This window comes from Salmo trutta, chromosome 20 (genome assembly GCF_901001165.1).
Source record: "Salmo trutta chromosome 20, fSalTru1.1, whole genome shotgun sequence".
NCBI lineage: Eukaryota > Metazoa > Chordata > Actinopteri > Salmoniformes > Salmonidae > Salmo > Salmo trutta.
In genome coordinates, this window is record NC_042976.1 from 2,071,739 (window position 1) to 2,093,242 (window position 21,504).

Here is a 21,504-nt window from a genome sequence, read left to right on the forward strand (position 1 = left end):
ACCCACTATATCAACACACCAGGACCCACTATATCAACACACCAGGACCCACCAGGACCCACTATATCAACTCACCAGGACCCATCAGGACCCGCTATATCAACACACCAGGACCCACTATATCAACACACCAGGACCCACTATATCAACCCACCAGGACCCATCAGGACCCGCTATATCAACACACCAGGACCCACTATATCAACCCACCAGGACCCACTATATCAACCCACCAGGGCCCACTATATCAACCCACCAGGACCCACTACATCAACCCACCAGGACCCGCTATATCAACACACCAGGACCCACTATATCAACCCACCAGGACCCACCAGGACCCGCTATATCAACACACCAGGACCCACTATATCAACACACCAGGACCCACTATATCAACACACCAGGACCCGCTATATCAACCCACCAGGACCCACTATATCAACCCACCAGGACCCGCTATATCAACCCACCAGGACCCACTATATCAACCCACCAGGACCCGCTATATGAACCCACCAGGACCCACTATATCAACACACCAGGACCCACTATATCAACCCACCAGGACCCGCTATATCAACCCACCTTTACCCGCTATATCAACACACCAGGACCCGCTATATCAACCCACCTTTACCCGCTATATCAACACACCAGGACCCACCAGGACCCGCTATATCAACCCACCAGGACCCACTATATATCAACCCACCAGGACCCACTATATCAACCCACCAGGACCCACTATATCAACCCACCAGGACCCACTATATCAACACACCTGGACCCACTATATCAACCCACCAGGACCCACAATATCAACACACCAGGACCCACTATATCAACCCACCAGGACCCACTATATCAACACACCAGGACCCACTATATCAACACACCAGGACCCTCTATATCAACCCACCCGGACCCACTATATCAACCCACCAGGACCCACTATATCAACCCACCAGGACCCACTATATCAACCCACCAGGACCCACTATATCAACACACCAGGACCCACTACATCAACCCACCAGGACCCACTATATCATCCCACCAGGACCCACTATATCAACACACCAGGTCCCTCTATATCAACCCACCAGGACCCACTATATCAACACACCAGGACCCTCTATATCAACCCACCAGGACCCACCAGGACCCACTATATCAACCCACCAGGACCCACTATATCAACACACCAGGACCCTCTATATCAACCCACCAGGACCCACTATATCAACCCACCTTTACCCGCTATATCAACCCACCAGGACCCACTATATCAACCCACCTTTACCCGCTATATCAACCCACCAGGACCCACTATATCAACCCACCTTTACCCGCTATATCAACCCACTAGGACCCACTATATCAACCCACCTTTACCCGCTATATCAACCCACCAGGACCCACTATATCAACCCACCAGGACCCACTATATCAACCCACCAGGACCCACTATATCAACCCACCAGGACCCGCTATATCAACCCACCAGGACCCGCTATATCAACCCACCAGGACCCACTATATCAACCCACCAGGACCCGCTATATCAACCCACCAGGATCCGCTATATCAACCCACCAGGACCCACTATATCAACCCATTAGGACCCACTATATCAACCCACCAGGACCCGCTATATCAACCCACCAGGACCCGCAATATCAACCCACCAGGACCCACTATATCAACACAGCAGGACCCAGTATATCAACACACCAGGACCCACCAGGACCCACTATATCAACCCACCAGGACCCATCAGGACCCGTTATATCAACACACCAGGACCTACTATATCAACCCACCAGGACCCACTATATCAACCCACCAGGACCCACTATATCAACCCACCAGGACCCACTATATCAACCCACCAGGACCCACTATATCAACACACCAGGACCCGCTATATCAACCCACCTTTACCCGCTATATCAACCCACCAGGACCCACTATATCAACCCACCAGGACCCACTATATCAACACACCAGGACCCACTATATCAACCCACCAGGACCTGCTATATCAACACACCAGGACCCACTATATCAACACACCAGGACCCACTATATCAACACACCAGGACCCGCTATATCAACCCACCAGGACCCACTATATCGACCCACCAGGACCCACTATATCAACCCACCAGGACCCGCTATATCAACCCGCCAGGACCCACTATATCAACACACCTGGACCCACTATATCAACCCACCAGGACCCGCTATATCAAACCACCTTTACCCGCTATATCAACACACCAGGACCCGCTATATCAACCCACCTTTACCTGCTATATCAACACACCAGGACCCACTATATCAATCCACCAGGACCCACTATATCAACCCACCAGGACCCACTATATCAACCCACCAGGACCCACTATATCAACACACCAGGACCCACTATATCAACCCACCAGGACCCACTATATCAACACACCAGGACCCACTATATCAACACACCAGGACCCTCTATATCAACCCACCAGGACCCACTATATCAACCCACCAGGACCCACTATATCAACACACCAGGACCCACTATATCAACCCACCAGGACCCACTATATCAACCCACCAGGACCCACTATATCAACACACCAGGACCCACTATATCAACACACCAGGACCCACTATATCAACCCACCAGGACCCAATATATCAACCCACCAGGACCCACTATATCAACTCACCAGGACCCTCTATATCAACCCACCAGGACCCACTATATCAACCCACCTTTACCCGCTATATAAACCCACCAGGACCCACTATATTAACCCACCTTTACCCGCTATATCAACCCACCAGGACCCACTATATCAACCCACCTTTACCCGCTATATCAACCCACCAGGACCCACTATATCAACCCACCAGGACCCGCTATATCAACCCACCAGGACCCACTATATCAACACACCAGGACCCACGATATCAACCCACCAGGACCCGCTATATCAACCCACCAGGACCCACTATATCAACACACCTTTACCCGCTATATCAACCCACCAGGACCCACTATATCAACCCACCAGGACCCACTATATCAACACACCAGGACCCACTATATCAACCCACCAGGACCCACCAGGACCCGCTATATCAACACACCAGGACCCGCTATATCAACCCACCAGGACCCACTATATCAAACCACCAGGACCCGCTATATCAACCCACCAGGACCCACTATATCAACCCACCAGGACCCGCTATATCAACCCACCAGGACCCACTATATCAACACACCAGGACCCACTATATCAACCCACCAGGACCCGCTATATCAACCCACCTTTACCCGCTATATCAACCCACCTTTATCCGCTATATCAACACACCAGGACCCACCAGGACCCGCTATATTAACCCACCAGGACCCACTATATATCAACCCACCAGGACCCACTATATATCAACCCACCAGGACCCACTATATCAACCCACCAGGACCCACTATATCAACCCACCAGGACCCACTATATCAACCCACCAGGACCAACTATATCAACACACCAGTACCCACTATATCAACCCACCAGGACCCACTATATCAACCCACCAGGACCCACTATATCAACACACCAGGACCCACTATATGAACCCACCAGGACCCACTATATCAACCCACCAGGACCCACTATATCAACACACCAGGACCCACTATATCAACACACCAGGACCCACTATATCAACCCACCAGGACCCACCAGGACCCTCTATATCAACCCACCAGGACCCACTATATCAACACACCAGGACCCTCTATATCAACCCACCAGGACCCACTATATCAACCCACCTTTACCCGCTATATCAACCCACCAGGACCCACTATATCATCCCACCTTTACCCGCTATATCAACCCACCAGGACCCACTATATCGACCCACCAGGACCCACTATATCAACCCACCAGGACCCACTATATCAACCCACCAGGACCCGCTATATCAACCCACCAGGACCCGCTATATCAACCCACCAGGACCCACTATATCAACACACCAGGACCCACTATATCAACACACCAGGACCCACTATATCAACACACCAGGACCCACTATATCAACACACCAGGACCCTCTATATCAACACACCAGGACCCACTATATCAACCCACCGGGACCCACTATATCAACCCACCAGGACCCGCTATATCAAACCACCAGGACCCACTATATCAACACCCCAGGACCCGCTATATCAACACACCATGACCCGCTATATCAACACACCAGGACCCTCTATATCAACACACCAGGACCCTCTATATCAACCCACCAAGACCCACTATATCAACATACCAGGACCCACTATATCAACCCACCAGGACCCACTATATCAACCCACCAGGACCCGCTATATCAACACACCAGGACCCGCTATATCAACACACCAGGACCCACTATATCAACACACCAGGACCCCACCAGGACCTGCTATATCAACACACCAGGAGCCACTATATCAACATACCAGGACCCACTATATCAACCCACCAGGACCCACTATATCAACCCACCAGGACCCACTATATCAACCCACCAGGACCCACTATATCAACCCACCAGGACCCACTATAACAACCCACCAGGACCCACTATATCATCCCACCAGGACCTGCTATATCAACCTACCTTGACCTGCTATATCAACCCACCTTTAACCGCTATATCAACCCACCAGGACCCACTATATCAACCCACCAGGACCCACTATATCAACACACCAGGACCCACTATATCAACCCACCAGGACCCACCAGGACCCGCTATATCAACACACCAGGACCCACTATATCAACACACCAGGACCCACTATATCAACACACCAGGACCCGCTATATCAACCCACCAGGACCCACTATATCAACCCACCAGGACCCGCTATATCAACCCACCAGCACCCACTATATGAACCCACCAGGACCCGCTATATCAACCCACCAGGACCCATTATATCAACACACCAGGACCCACTATATCAACCCACCAGGACCCGCTATATCAACCCACCTTTACCCGATATATCAACACACCAGGACCCGCTATATCAACCCACCAGGACCCACTATATCAACCCACCAGGACCCACTATATCAACCCACCAGGATCCACTATATCAACCCACCAGGACCCACTATATCAACACACCAGGTCCCACTATATCAACCCACCAGGACCCACCAGGACCCGCTATATCAACACACCAGGACCCGCTATATCAACCCACCAGGACCTGCTATATCAACACACCAGGACCCACTATATCAACCCACCAGGACCCGCTATATCAACCCACCAGGACCCACTATATCAACACACCAGGACACACTATATCAACACACCAGGACCCACTATATCAACCCACCAGGACCCGCTATATCAACCCACCAGGACCCACTATATCAACCCACCAGGACCCGCTATATCAACCCACCAGGACCCACTATATCAACACACCAGGACACACTATATCAACACACCAGGACCCACTATATCAACCCACCAGGACCCGCTATATCAACCCACCAGGACCCACTATATCAACCCACCAGGACCCGCTATATCAACCCACCAGGACCCACTATATCAACCCACCAGGACCCACTATATCAACCCACCAGGGCCCACTATATCAACCCACCAGGACACACTATATCAACACACCAGGACCCACTATATCAACCCACCAGGACCCACTATATCAACACACCAGGACCCACTATATCAACACACCAGGACCCACTATATCAACCCACCAGGACCCACTATATCAACACACCAGGACCCACTATATCAACCCACCAGGACCCGCTATATCAACCCACCAGGACCCACTATATCAACCCACCAGGGCCCACTATATCAACCCACCAGGACACACTATATCAACACACCAGGACCCGCTATATCAACCCACCAGGACCCACTATATCAACACACCAGGACCCACTATATCAACACACCAGGACCCACTATTTCAACACACCAGGACCCACTATATCAACACACCAGGACCCACAATATCAACCCACCAGGGCCCACTATATCAACCCACCAGGACCCACTATATCAACCCACCAGGACCCACTATATCAACCCACCAGGACCCACTATATCAACCCACCAGCAGGGTAGTATCAGTATCCAGCAGGTAGTCTAGTGGTTAGAGTGTTGGGACAGTAACCAGCAGTTAGTCTAGTGGTTAGAGCGTTGGGCCAGTAACCAGCAGGTAGCCTAGTGGTTAGAGCGTTGACCAGTAACCAGCAGGTAGCCTAGTGGTTAGAGCTTTGTACCAGTAACCAGCAGGTAGCCTCGTGGTTAGAGTGTTGGACCAGTAACCAGCAGGTAGCCTAGTGGTTAGAGCGTTGGGCCAGTAACCAGCAGAGTAGTCTAGTGGTTAGAGTGTTGGACCAGTAACCAGCAGGTAGCCTAGTGGTTAGAGTGTTGGACCAGTAACCAGCAGGGTAGCCTAGTGGTTAGAGTGTTGGACCAGTAACCAGCAGGGTAGCCTAGTGGTTAGAGCGTTGGGCCAGTAACCAGCAGGGTAGCCTAGTGGTTAGAGCGTTGGGCCAGTAACCAGCAGGTAGTCTAGTGGTTAGAGCGTTGGACCAGTAACCAGCACGTAGTCTAGTGGTTAGAGTGTTGGGCCAGTAACCAGCAGGGTAGCCTAGTGGTTAGAGCGTTGGGCCAGTAACCAGCAGGTAGCCTAGTGGTTAGAGCGTTGGACCAGTAACCAGCAGGTAGTCTAGTGGTTAGAGTGTTGGGCCAGTAACCAGCAGGTAGCCTAATGGTTAGAGTGTTGGGCCAGTAACCAGCAGGTAGTCTAGTGGTTAGAGTGTTGGGCCAGTAACCAGCAGGGTAGCCTAGTGGTTAGAGCGTTGGGCCAGTAACCAGCAGGTAGCCTAGTGGTTAGAGCGTTGGACCAGTAACCAGCAGGTAGCCTAGTGGTTGGAGTGTTGGGCCAGTAACCAGCAGGGTAGCCTTTGGTTAGAGTGTTGGACCAGTAACCAGCAGGGTAGCCTAGTGGTTAGAGTGTTGACCAGTAACCAGCAGGGTAGTCTAGTGGTTAGAGTGTTGGACCAGTAACCAGCAGGGTAGCCTAGTGGTTAGAGTGTTGGACCAGTAACCAGCAGGTAGCCTAGTGGTTAGAGTGTTGGGCCAGTAACCAGCAGGTAGCCTAGTGGTTAGAGCGTTGGGCCAGTAACCAGCAGGTAGCCTAGTGGTTAGAGCGTTGGACCAGTTACCAGCAGGTAGCCTAGTGGTTAGAGTGTTGGGCCAGTAACCAGCAGGTAGCCTAGTGGTTAGAGTGTTGGGCCAGTAACCAGCAGGTATCCTAGTGGTTAGAGCGTTGGGCCAGTAACCAGCAGGTAGCCTAGTGGTTAGAGCGTTGGGCCAGTAACCAGCAGGTAGCCTAGTGGTTAGAGTGTTGGACCAGTAACCAGCAGGGTAGCCTAGTGTTTAGAGTGTTGGGACAGTAACCAGCAGGGTAGTCTAGTGGTTAGAGCGTTGGGCCAGTAACCAGCAGGTAGCCTAGTGGTTAGAGCGTTGGACCAGTAACCAGCAGGGTAGCCTAGTGGTTAGAGTGTTGGGCCAGTAACCAGCAGGTAGCCTAGTGGTTAGAGTGTTGGACCAGTAACCAGCAGGGTAGCCTAGTGGTTAGAGTGTTGGACCAGTAACCAGCAGGGTAGCCTAGTGGTTAGAGTGTTGGACCAGTAACCAGCAGGTAGCCTAATGGTTAGAGTGTTGGACCAGTAACCAGCAGGTAGCCTAGTGGTTAGAGTGTTGGACCAGTAACCAGCAGGTAATCTATCGGTTAGAGCGTTGGGCCAGTAACCAGCAGGTAGCCTAGTGGTTAGAGTGTTGACCAGTAACCAGCAGGTAGCCTAGTGGTTAGAGTGTTGGACCAGTAACCAGCAGGTAGCCTAGTGGTTAGAGCGTTGGGCCAGTAACCAGCAGGTAGCCTAGTGGTTAGAGTGTTGGACCAGTAACCAGCAGGGTAGCCTAGTGGTTAGAGTGTTGGACCAGTAACCAGCAGGTAGCCTAGTGGTTAGAGTGTTGGACCAGTAACCAGCAGGGTAGCCTAGCAGGTTGCTGGTTTCGAATACACGAACCGACAAGGTGAGAAATCTGTCGATGTGCCCTTAAGCAAGGCACTTAACCCTTATTTGCTTTACTTTGGCGTCCGACCCATTTTCAAATAACACATTTCACTGCACCTATCCGGTACATGTGACAATTATAAACATCTGAATAAACGTCTTAGTATCAGCACATACACACTGCCTTGAGTCATTCGGCAAGTAAGTTGAGTCACGTGTCCTTTCCTGTTAAAGAAGGGTGAAGGTCATGTTTTTCATAATACTATCTGCTTGCCACTGTCGTATAATGTTTGATCTGTTACTATCTGCTTACCCTTACAGGAACCTGTCCCACAGCCGTAGGGGTCCTAAAGTCAGCCCCTACCCAGACTACTCCTCCTCCTCCTACATCGAGGACCACGAGGGTCACGTGGTGAAGAACCTTCCTGGTGGGGACACCTCTGTATCTGGGACCTCCTCCGTCGGCGTCCCGGGTGGAACCAGCAGTGCCCCCGCAGGCCCGGAGAAGAACCGAAACTCCATCAACGCGGAGCGTCAGCAGGCGCAAGCCCGTCTGCCCAGCCCGGAGAGCAGCGGCGCCAGCCTCTCCACCACCACGGGGCTGACTCCCAACACCGTCATGACCACCATCTCTGAGTCGGGTCAAGGGGAGGACTCATCCGGCCCACTTGGTGGCGCTGTGCTGGGGCTGGTGGTGCCGGTGTGTCTGCAGCTGACCCAGGAAGACTTGGAGACCACCAAACTGGACCCTAAAGAGGTTGACAAGAACCTGAAGGAGTCTTCTGATGAGAACCTTATGGAGCACAGCCAGAAACAGTTCTCTGCTCCAGACACCCTCAGCTGTAGGTCTTCCTCCTTGCTCTACCCTCTCATCAAGCTGGCTGCGGAGGTGACGGGGACCGGGGCCCAGGGAGGGTCTGGGAACGGGGCCAGTGGGATGGGGGACCCTCCAGCTACTATGTTCCCCCTGCCTAAACAGCAGAACCTCCCCAAGAGGCCCACCAGCCTACCACTCAACACCAAGGTCAAGGAAGGCTCTGGTTCCTCCAGGTTGAAGTCTGGTAAACACCGGTCCAATCTGAAGCAGGTCGAGACGGGCGTGGCCAAGATGAACACGGTCGCCCCGGCGGCAGAACCACGCCTTGTTAACGTTACCAACAACGGGCCGCCAACAGCCGTAGGAAACGGGGTGCGGAGCGGCGTGAGCGTCGTGGTCGTCAACGGTTACCTGAACGGAGGCTTGGCCTCTTCATCTGGAGGCGGGGCTCCTTACGGGACTACCAATCCGGCGGGTCCTCAGGGGGAGTTGGGCGGAGCGACACCGTTGTTGCAGAGCCAGCTCAGCGGAGACGACAGTAGACTCAACATCAACTGTAGTCCTGATGAACATGAACCGTTACTAAGGAGAGAACAGCCCACCGCATGTGACCAGAAACCAGCCAATCACCTGGCGGGACGCACCAACACCAACAACAACAACAACGGTCTGGTGATCACATGTCCGTCTGTAGAGGGACAGCCTGAACACCTCACCTTTGTCCCCATACCTAGACCTGTCTCTGTACCCAAACCCATCTCTGTATCTCTCACTGCCCCTCTCACAGCCCAACTACCAGTCTCAGCCCCAGTCTCAGCCCCAGTCCCAGTCTCAGCCCCAGTCCCAGTCTCAGTCTCAGTCCCAGTCTCAGCCCCAGTCCCAGTCTCAGTCTCAGTCCCAGTCTCAGCCCCAGTCTCAGCCCCAGTCCCAGTCTCAGCCCCAGTCCCAGTCCCAGTCTCAGCCCCAGTCCCAGTCTCAGTCTCAGTCCCTGCTCCAGTCCCAGCCACAGTCCCAGTCCCAGTCCCAGTCCCAGCCACAGTCCCAGCCACAGTCCCAGCCCCAGTCCCAGTCTCAGTCTCAGTCCCAGTCCCAGTCTCAGTCTCAGTCTCAGTCCCAGTCCCAGTCTCAGTCTCAGTCCCAGCCCCAGTCCCAGTCTCAGTCCCAGTCTCAGCCCCAGTCCCAGTCTCAGCCCTAGTCCCAGTCCCAGTACCAGTCCCAGTACCAGTCCCAGTCTCAGTCCCAGCCCCAGTCCCAGCCCCAGTCCCAGCCCCAGTCCCAGTCTCAGCCCCAGTCCCAGTCCCAGCCCCAGTCCCAGTCCCAGCCTCAGCCCCAGCGGCCCTCAGACAGCCCAAACCCAGACGACCTGAGAGACCCTGCTCCCTGGACCTGTCTGCCTCCTCAAACAACAGCTCTTCAGGTGAGAAAAGAACACGCTGCACATCTCTCTACCTCAGTCCACCCTTCTCTCTCTCCTTCACTCTCTGTCTCTCTCTACTTCCCCTCCTCTCTACCTCTCCTTCACTCTCTGTCTCTCTCTCCTTCCCCTCCTCTCTACCTCTCCTTCACTCTGTCTCTCTCTACCTCAGTCCACCCTTCTCTCTCTCCTTCACTCTCTGTCTCTCTCTACCTCAGTCCACCCTTCTCTCTCTCCTTCACTCTCTGTCTCTCTCTACTTCCCCTCCTCTCTACCTCTCCTTCACTCTGTCTCTCTCTACCTCAGTCCACCCTTCTCTCTCTCCTTCACTCTCTGTCTCTCTACCTCAGTCCACCCTTCTCTCTCTCCTTCACTCTGTCTCTCTCTACCTCAGTCCACCCTTCTCTCTCTCCTTCACTCTGTCTCTCTCTACCTCAGTCCACCCTTCTCTCTCTCCTTCACTCTCTGTCTCTCTACCTCAGTCCACCCTTCTCTCTCTCCTTCACTCTGTCTCTCTCTACCTCAGTCCACCCTTCTCTCTCTCCTTCACTCTGTCTCTCTCTACCTCAGTCCACCCTTCTCTCTCTCCTTCTCTCTCTCTGTCTCTGACGTGTCTTTCCCCTACGTAGTCGCATCAGTCACAGCTGAGTGCTACTCTGTTAGGTTAGTAACGAGGCGATATACAGGGGGTACCGGTACCGAGTCAATGTGCTGGGGGTTACAGGTTAGTAACGAGGCGATATACAGGGGGTACCGGTACCGAGTCAATGTGCAGGGGGTTACAGGTTAGTAACGAGGTGATATACAGGGGGTACCGGTACCGAGTCAATGTGCTGGGGGTTACAGGTTAGTAACGAGGCGATATACAGGGGGTACCGGTACCGAGTCAATGTGCTGGGGGTTACAGGTCAGTAACGAGGCTATATACAGGGGGTACCGGTACCGAGTCAATGTGCTGGGGGTTACAGGTCAGTAACGAGGCTATATACAGGGGGTACCGGTACCGAGTCAATGTGCTGGGGGTTACAGGTCAGTAACGAGGCTATATACAGGGGGTACCGGTACCGAGTCAATGTGCTGGGGGTTACAGGTCAGTAACGAGGCGATATACAGGGGGTACCGGTACCGAGTCAATGTGCTGGGGGTTACAGGTCAGTAACGAGGCTATATACAGGGGGTACCGGTACCGAGTCAATGTGCTGGGGGTTACAGGTCAGTAACGAGGCTATATACAGGGGGTACCGGTACCGAGTCAATGTGCTGGGGGTTACAGGTCAGTAACGAGGCTATATACAGGGGGTACCGGTACCGAGTCAATGTGCTGGGGGTTACAGGTTAGTAACGAGGCTATATACAGGGGGTACCGGTACCGAGTCAATGTGCTGGGGGTTACAGGTCAGTAACGAGGCTATATACAGGGGGTACCGGTACCGAGTCAATGTGCTGGGGGTTACAGGTTAGTAACGAGGCTATATACAGGGGGTACCGGTACCGAGTCAATGTGCTGGGGGTTACAGGTTAGTAACGAGGTGATATACAGGGGGTACCGGTACCGAGTCAATGTGCTGGGGGTTACAGGTCAGTAACGAGGCGATATACAGGGGGTACCGGTACCGAGTCAATGTGCAGGGGGTTACAGGTTAGTAACGAGGCGATATACAGGGGGTACCGGTACCGAGTCAATGTGCTGGGGGTTACAGGTTAGTAACGAGGCGATATACAGGGGGTACCGGTACCGAGTCAATGTGCCGGGGATTACAGGTTAGTCGAGGTCATTTGTACATGTAGGTAGGAGTAAAGTATGAAGCCGATGACTGAGGTGTTGTACTCCTCAATGCCATTGGATGAATCCCAGAACATGTTCCAGTCTGTGCTAGTAAAAACAGGCCTGTAGATTAGTGATCATAATCACTAGTCATTTCCATGTTCCCCTGCTGGCCTGTTGCTGAGACGAACAATAAGGGATTGTGTTGTTATTCAAACAGCCAGCAGTGCTTTGGCTCCACAACCTGCGTAAGGGTTGTAGCCCTAAGGGTTGTAGCCCTAAGGGTTGTAGTCCTAAGGGTTGTGTATCTAAGGGTTGTGTATCTAAGGGTTGTGTATCTAAGGGTTGTAGTCCTAAGGGTTGTAGTCCTAAGGGTTGTGTACCTAAGGGTTGTAGCCCTAAGGGTTGTAGCCCTAAGGGTTGTAGCCCTAAGGGTTGTGTATCTAAGGGTTGTGTATCTAAGGGTTGTAGCCCTAAGGGTTGTGTACCTAAGGGTTGTGTACCTAAGGGTTGTGTATCTAAGGGTTGTGTATCTAAGGGTTGTAGCCCTAAGGGTTGTAGCCCTAAGGGTTGTAGTCCTAAGGGTTGTAGCCCTAAGGGTTGTGTATCTAAGGGTTGTAGCCCTAAGGGTTGTGTATCTAAGGGTTGTAGCCCTAAGGGTTGTAGCCCTAAGGGTTGTGTATCTAAGGGTTGTGTATCTAAGGGTTGTAGCCCTAAGGGTTGTGTATCTAAGGGTTGTGTATCTAAGGGTTGTAGCCCTAAGGGTTGTAGTCCTAAGGGTTGTGTATCTAAGGGTTGTGTATCTAAGGGTTGTAGCCCTAAGGGTTGTAGTCCTAAGGGTTGTGTATCTAAGGGTTGTGTACCTAAGGGTTGTAGCCCTAAGGGTTGTGTATCTAAGGGTTGTGTATCTAAGGGTTGTAGCCCTAAGGGTTGTGTATCTAAGGGTTGTGTATCTAAGGGTTGTAGCCCTAAGGGTTGTAGTCCTAAGGGTTGTAGCCCTAAGGGTTGTAGCCCTAAGGGTTGTGTATCTAAGGGTTGTGTACCTAAGGGTTGTGTACCTAAGGGTTGTAGTCCTAAGGGTTGTGTATCTAAGGGTTGTGTATCTAAGGGTTGTGTATCTAAGGGTTGTAGCCCTAAGGGTTGTGTATCTAAGGGTTGTGTATCTAAGGGTTGTGTACCTAAGGGTTGTAGTCCTAAGGGTTGTGTATCTAAGGGTTGTGTATCTAAGGGTTGTGTATCTAAGGGTTGTAGCCCTAAGGGTTGTGTATCTAAGGGTTGTAGCCCTAAGGGTTGTAGCCCTAAGGGTTGTAGCCCTAAGGGTTGTATACCTAAGGGTTGTGTACCTAAGGGTTGTATACCTAAGGGTTGTAGCCCTAAGGGTTGTAGTCCTAAGGGTTGTAGTCCTAAGGGTTGTAGCCCTAAGGGTTGTGTACCTAAGGGTTGTATATCTAAGGGTTGTAGTCCTAAGGGTTGTATACCTAAGGGTTGTGGCCCTAAGGGTTGTGTCCCTAAGGGTTGTAGCCCTAAGGGTTGTAGCTCTAAGGGTTGTAGTCCTAAGGGTTGTAGCCCTAAGGGTTGTAGCCCTAAGGGTTGTAGCCCTAAGGGTTGTAGCTCTAAGGGTTGTGTATCTAAGGGTTGTAGCCCTAAGGGTTGTAGCCCTAAGGGTTGTGTATCTAAGGGTTGTGTATCTAAGGGTTGTAGTCCTAAGGGTTGTGTACCTAAGGGTTGTAGCCCTAAGGGTTGTATATCTAAGGGTTGTAGTCCTAAGGGTTGTGTACCTAAGGGTTGTAGCCCTAAGGGTTGTAGTCCTAAGGGTTGTGTATCTAAGGGTTGTAGTCCTAAGGGTTGTGTACCTAAGGGTTGTAGACCTAAGGGTTGTAGTCCTAAGGGTTGTGTATCTAAGGGTTGTAGCCCTAAGGGTTGTAGCCCTAAGGGTTGTGTACCTAAGGGTTGTAGTCCTAAGGGTTGTAGCCCTAAGGGTTGTGTATCTAAGGGTTGTAGCCCTAAGGGTTGTGTATCTAAGGGTTGTAGCCCTAAGGGTTGTAGCCCTAAGGGTTGTGTACCTAAGGGTTGTGTATCTAAGGGTTGTAGTCCTAAGGGTTGTGTATCTAAGGGTTGTAGCCCTAAGGGTTGTAGCCCTAAGGGTTGTAGTCCTAAGGGTTGTAGTCCTAAGGGTTGTAGCCCTAAGGGTTGTAGTCCTAAGGGTTGTAGTCCTAAGGGTTGTAGTCCTAAGGGTTCTGTACCTAAGGGTTGTAGTCCTAAGGGTTGTAGCCCTAAGGGTTGTGTATCTAAGGGTTGTAGTCCTAAGGGTTGTGTATCTAAGGGTTGTAGTCCTAAGGGTTGTAGTCCTAAGGGTTGTAGCCCTAAGGGTTGTGTATCTAAGGGTTGTAGTCCTAAGGGTTGTAGTCCTAAGGGTTGTGTATCTAAGGGTTGTAGTCCTAAGGGTTGTAGTCCTAAGGGTTGTAGTCCTAAGGGTTGTAGTCCTAAGGGTTGTAGCCCTAAGGGTTGTAGTCCTAAGGGTTGTAGTCCTAAGGGTTGTAGCCCTAAGGGTTGTAGTCCTAAGGGTTGTGTATCTAAGGGTTGTGTACCTAAGGGTTGTGTACCTAAGGGTTGTAGTCCTAAGGGTTGTAGTCCTAAGGGTTGTGTATCTAAGGGTTGTAGCCCTAAGGGTTGTAGCCCTAAGGGTTGTAGCCCTAAGGGTTGTAGCCCTAAGGGTTGTATATCTAAGGGTTGTAGCCCTAAGGGTTGTAGTCCTAAGGGTTGTAGTCCTAAGGGTTGTAGCCCTAAGGGTTGTAGTCCTAAGGGTTGTAGTCCTAAGGGTTGTAGCCCTAAGGGTTGTATACCTGCTTGTGATCTTTTTTTCCCGCCAAGGAGTGAGGAGGGAATGTGTGCGTATTTGTGTGGTGTTTGTTTGTGTGGTTATGTGTGTGTGTGTGTGTGTGTGTGTGTGTGTGTGTGTGTGTGTGTGTGTGTGTGTGTGTGTGTGTGTGTGTGCCTGACAACAACTGTTTATATTTTTACACCTCAACCACCAGAGAGCAGCTTCTCTAACTAAAGGTATTGAGCACCTTATGTTTCTGATGGAAATACATTCAAAAAAGCTGAAGGAACAGAGAGAAATCTGTCTGTAACGAAGCCTCACATCCACAACAAGACCATGGTGCTACAGAACCTACAGAACAGCAGGAGGACCTGTCCCTCCCTACAGAACAGCAGGAGGACCTGTCCCTCCCTACAGAACAGCAAGAGGACCTGTCCCTCCCTACCTTCAGGCTCTCTACAGAACAGCAAGAGGACCTGTCCCTCTCTACAGAACAGCAAGAGGACCTGTCCCTCTCTACAGAACAGCAAGAGGACCTGTCCCTCTCTACAGAACAGCAGGAGGACCTGTCCCTCTCTACAGAACAGCAAGAGGACCTGTCCCTCCCTCCCTACCTTCAGGCTCTCTACAGAACAGCAAGAGGACCTGTCCCTCCCTACCTTCAGGCTCCCTACAGAACAGCAAGAGGACCTGTCCCTCTCTACAGAACAGCAAGAGGACCTGTCCCTCCCTCCCTTCAGGCTCTCTACAGAACAGCAAGAGGACCTGTCCCTCTCTACAGAACAGCAAGAGGACCTGTCCCTCCCTACCTTCAGGCTCTCTATAGAACAGCAAGAGGACCTGTCCCTCTCTACAGAACAGCAAGAGGACCTGTCCCTCCCTACCTTCAGGCTCTGCTCAATCCCTACACCCCAAACCCGATCACTCCGTTCTGCCACCTCTGGTCTCTCGGCCCTCCCCAGCTCCCGTTTCAGCCCAGTCCAAGCTCTTCTCTGTCCTGGCACTCCCCCCCCCCCATTTAGTAGCTTCTTTATTAAGGAACCATGTAGTCACTAGGATTGATATGTGATGTTCCCACCTAGCTGTCTGTAGATGAATGCACACTGACTGTAAGTCTCTCTGGATAAGAGCGTCTGATAAATGACTAACATGTAAAACAATTTAACTATCTTGATCAGTGTGGGTTTTTATTTTCTTCTCAGGTGCTAACCCCTGTCTGTACGTCTCTCTTCTCCCAGGTGACGGTTCGTCGCTGGACGGCCAGGGAGGTTCAGGTGAGAAGATCAAGCGTCGTGTCAAGACTCCGTACTCCCTGAAGAGGTGGCGCCCCTCCACCTGGGTGGTCTCCACGGATACGCAGGTTGGAGAGGTAAACAACAACGGAACCTGTCGCTCCAAGTCCTCCACTGCCGTCTACCTGGTAGGGGGTGGGACTACCACGGCTACCACCGCCATGACCTCTGACCCCTGTGACCCTGGCATGACCTGCCTGTGAACCCTGACCCCTAGAGGAGGAGGAGGGGGGGTGATAACAGGTGGGCAGTGTGTTGCAGAAATGCCAGCTTCCTGGTTGCCAACTACACCCAGCTGACTACTTACCTTTATGTGGCCGGCTACTTCAATGACTTTAACAAATTGGGGTGCATCAGATGTCACCAAATGTGATTTTTTTTTTTTTTTTTTAGGGCAGAATTTGTTGCCCTAACTTCCCACACCTCCATAGCTGCCATCTTTTTTTCATTACGCTGGCTACATTCGATTGTTGGGAACACATTGAGGAGGGCGTGACCCTCCTTAGGCTACGGCCATGTCTCCAATGACACCCTATTCCCTATGTATTGCACTACTTTCGACCAGGGCCGATATGTTTGATAGGGTACGTGCGTCTATTGTGAATAGGGTGCCATTTTAGACCTGTATGGCAGCATGCTCCAGTTTCCTTGGTTTCCCTGGTTTCCTTGGTTTCCCTGGTTTCCCTGGTTTCCTTGGTTTCCTTGGTTTCCCTGGTTTCCTTGGTTTCCCTGGTTTCCTTGGTTTCCCTGGTTTCCTTGGTTTCCCTGGTTTCCTTGGTTTCCTTGGTTTCCCTGGTTTCCTTGGTTTCCCTGGTTTCCCTGGTTTCCTTGGTTTCCCTGGTTTCCCTGGTTTCCTTGGTTTCCCTGGTTTCCCTGGTTTCCTTGGTTTCCCTGGTTTCCTTGGTTTCCCTGGTTTCCCTGGTTTCCATGGTTTCCCTGGTTTCCTTGGTTTCCCTGGTTTCCCTGGTTTCCTTGGTTTCCATGGTTTCCCTGGTTCAAATTCCGTCAGGAGGAGAAGAAACGATGCAAGAGAATCAATTGTCAAGAAAGAAGCGCTTGTAAATTATGATATTCTTATAAATTATGATATTCTTTTCTTCGCAACTTTTCTTTACTTTGAAGAACTTTTAAAACAGAATATAGATATGCAGCAACATTGGCTTTAATTGTTTCCATTATAAATGTTGTTCCACATAAATCATTGTATGTAGTACATATGGCTGTTTTGAATTTTGAAAAAAAATAATGTTTTTTGTTTTTGCACTTAAAAAAAAAAAATTGATGTCAATCATCTAGTGACCATGGTAACGTCATCTAGTGACCATGGTAACGACTGGTTTAAACACATTAAGAGACAAGACTGATCAAGCAGGAGCAGTGGGTCTTTAAGACTGGGTTAGATGCTCATTGGTTCCTAGTAATGTTTATGCATAGTACATTCAGTAATGTTATTTTTTTAAACATTTTATTTAACCTTTTATTTAACCTGGCAAGTCGGGTTAAGAACAAATTCTTATTTACAATGACGGCCTACACCCGGTCAAACCCGGACGACGCTGGGGCCAATTGTGCGCCGCCCTATGGGACTCCCAATCACGGCCGGATGTGATACAGCCTGGATTCGAACCAGGAACTGTAGTGCACTGAGATGCAGTGGCTTAGACCGCTGCGCCACTCGGGAGCCCCCTTTTTTATGCATAGTACATTCAATAATGTTTAATAATTTGTTTTAACATCAATCTGTATATCCTATGTTTTTCAATCAACATTTTAAATGTCCAATAGGCTTTAGCGTTGGAAGTGCTTTTTAAATCATTTTTAATGGCGTTTTATTCTTTTTTTGCAGCGGTTTACTTCTGTTATTATTATGACATTGTAAACAGTGCACTTATTATTATTATCATTAGTAGTAGCTGTCCTGCTCTCTGTCACATGTCCCTGAATGAGACAGCTGTCGATAAGGATGTGAGATATCTGCAGCTCTACAAGGACATTAGAGATATCTGCAGCTCTACAAGGACATTGGAGATATCTGCATCTGTCTACAAGGACATTGGAGATATCTGCAGCTCTACAAGGACATTAGAGATATCTGCATCTGTCTACGAGGACATTAAAGATATCTGCATCTGTCTACGAGGACATTAGAGATATCTGCATCTGTCTACGAGGACATTAGAGATATCTGCATCTGTCTATGAGGACATTGGAGATATCTGCATCTGTCTACAAGGACATTGGAGATATCTGCAGCTCTACAAGGACATTGGAGATATCTGCAGCTCTACAAGGACATTAGAGATATCTGCAGCTCTACAAGGACATTGGAGATATCTGCATCTGTCTACAAGGACATTGGAGATATCTGCAGCTCTACAAGGACATTGGAGATATCTGCAGCTCTACAAGGACATTAGAGATATCTGCAGCTCTACAAGGACATTGGAGATATCTGCATCTGTCTACAAGGACATTGGAGATATCTGCAGCTCTACAAGGACATTAGAGATATCTGCATCTGTCTACGAGGACATTAAAGATATCTGCATCTGTCTACGAGGACATTAGAGATATCTGCATCTGTCTACGAGGACATTGGAGATATCTGCATCTGTCTACAAGGACATTGGAGATATCTGCAGCTCTACAAGGACATTGGAGATATCTGCAGCTCTCTATAAGGACATTGGAGATATCTGCATCTGTCTACAAGGACATTGGAGATATCTGCAGCTCTACAAGGACATTGGAGATACCTGCAGCTCTACAAGGACATTGGAGATATCTGCATCTGTCTACAAGGACATTGGAGATATCTGCAGCTCTACAAGGACATTAAAGATATCTGCATCTGTCTACAAGGACATTGGAGATATCTGCATCTGTCTACGAGGACATTAGAGATATCTGCATCTGTCTACAAGGACATTGGAGATATCTGCATCTGTCTACAAGGACATTGGAGATATCTGCAGCTCTACAAGGACATTGGAGATATCTGCATCTGTCTACAAGGACATTGGAGATATCTGCAGCTCTACAAGGACATTGGAGATATCTGCATCTGTCTACAAGGACATTGGAGATATCTGCAGCTCTACAAGGACATTGGAGATATCTGCAGCTCTACAAGGACATTGGAGATATCTGCAGCTCTACAAGGACATTAGAGATATCTGCATCTGTCTACGAGGACATTAAATATATCTGCATCTGTCTACGAGGACATTAGAGATATCTGCATCTGTCTACGAGGACATTGGATTTTGTTCTGTGACATAAAGAAATTAGCGACAGTTTAAAGTCAGTCTACTCCGACAGTTTAAAGTCAGTCTACTCCGACAGTTTAAAGTCAGTCTACTCCGTTAGTTTAAGAGACTCGTCGTTATTCTAAACCTTTCACTGTTCTCTCTCTCTCTCTACCCAGTCAATCCCCTGTCTAGCTAAATAAACCAGACCAATTCTTGGTATACAGTCAGAATCAAAGCACTGCAAAAAAACTTGGAAAAGTTTCCTTACAAGCCAGAATGTTGGAATACAATGACATTTGAAATTCCTTTACCGGTTGTCTGTCCGGTTTGTCCTTCAGCTGGTTGAAATATCCACGGTGGTATTATTTATCAGACTTCTTAGAGAGCTGGTAAATGCCTTTGAAAACTCTTGTGACCTGGGAACATGTACAGAACCATGAAAACACCTGCAAGACTCGGGTCAGTATGCGTCGCCTGCAGGTACTTCCTGTCTTGTGCACGTGCCTTTGGGTCATGAGCAAAAAAAGGAAAATATGAATTTTGCCACACACACACACACACACAGAGAGATGTGCATTTTGAAGTCTGTTTAAGAATAAACTGCATTGTTTGGAAAAGGACCCGTCAGTCAGCATTTCACCTGTTAGTCTACACCTGTTAGTCTACACCTGTTATCTACACCTGTTAGTCTATACCTGTTAGTCTACACCTGTTATCTACACCTGTTATCTACACCTGTTAGTCTACACCTGTTATCTACACCTGTTATCTACACCTGTTAGTCTACACCTGTTATCTACACCTGTTATCTACACCTGTTAGTCTACACCTGTTATCTACACCTGTTATCTACACCTGTTAGTCTATACCTGTTAGTCTACACCTGTTATCTACACCTGTTATCTACACCTGTTAGTCTACACCTGTTAGTCTACACCTGTTATCTACACCTGTTAGTCTATACCTGTTAGTCTACACCTGTTATCTACACCTGTTATCTACACCTGTTATCTACACCTGTTAGTCTACACCTGTTATCTACACCTGTTAGTCTACACCTGTTATCTACACCTGTTATCTACACCTGTTATCTACACCTGTTAGTCTACACCTGTTAGTCTACACCTGTTATCTACACCTGTTAGTCTACACCTGTTAGTCTATACCTGTTAGTCTACACCTGTTATCTACACCTGTTATCTACACCTGTTAGTCTACACCTGTTATCTACACCTGCTGGTCTACACCTGTTAGTCTACACCTGTTAGTCTATACCTGTTATCTACACCTGTTATCTACACCTGTTATCTACACCTGTTATCTACACCTGTTATCTACACCTGTTAGTCTACACCTGTTATCTACACCTGTTAGTCTACACCTGTTAGTCTACACCTGTTAGTCTACACCTGTTAGTCTACACCTGTTATCTACACCTGTTAGTCTACACCTGTTATCTACACCTGTTAGTCTACACCTGTTAGTCTACACCTGTTATCTACACCTGTTATCTACACCTGTTAGTCTACACCTGTTAGTCTACACCTGTTATCTACACCTGTTAGTCTACACCTGTTATCTACACCTGTTAGTCTACACCTGTTAGTCTACACCTGTTATCTACACCTGTTAGTCTACACCTGTTAGTCTACACCTGTTATCTACACCTGTTAGTCTATACCTGTTAGTCTACACCTGTTAGTCTACGCCTGTTATCTACACCTGTTATCTTCACCTGTTATCTACACCTGTTATCTACACCTGTTAGTCTACACCTGTTAGTCTACACCTGTTAGTCTACACCTGTTAGTCTACAAAAATACCTAATAACACTGGATTGATTTGATAACTGTGGATATTTTGTCTTAAATTTCACCCAGCTGAAGGACCAACCCTATGGACAATCTGCAGAGTAAGTTCAAATATAATTGTATTAAACATTCGTGACTGACAAGGGATGTTCAGGGTTTTTTTTTCTTATGTAAATGTGCATAGCTGTG

The 21,504-nt window shown here is 49.4% G+C and overlaps 1 protein-coding gene and 1 long non-coding RNA gene across 2 annotated transcripts in view; both read left to right on the plus strand.

Moving 5' to 3' along the window:
- bmpr2b (bone morphogenetic protein receptor, type II b (serine/threonine kinase)) overlaps positions 1-16,968 on the plus strand; it is a gene marked incomplete at its 5' end in the record, with an annotated part of 20,053 nt that extends 3,085 nt beyond the window's left edge. Inside the window, 3 exons of the mRNA XM_029703723.1 lie at positions 8,466-9,831; positions 10,243-10,378; positions 16,200-16,968. Of these exons, the coding sequence (XP_029559583.1) occupies positions 8,466-9,831; positions 10,243-10,378; positions 16,200-16,456 (1,759 nt within the window). The remainder of the gene's footprint in view (positions 1-8,465; positions 9,832-10,242; positions 10,379-16,199) is intronic.
- A 906-nt stretch (positions 16,969-17,874) lies between these two features.
- LOC115155406 (uncharacterized) lies at positions 17,875-20,121 on the plus strand. The gene is made up of 2 exons (XR_003868063.1): positions 17,875-19,580; positions 19,629-20,121. It is a non-coding gene; the product is annotated as an uncharacterized LOC115155406 (long non-coding RNA).
- Positions 20,122-21,504: the final 1,383 nt, after the last annotated feature.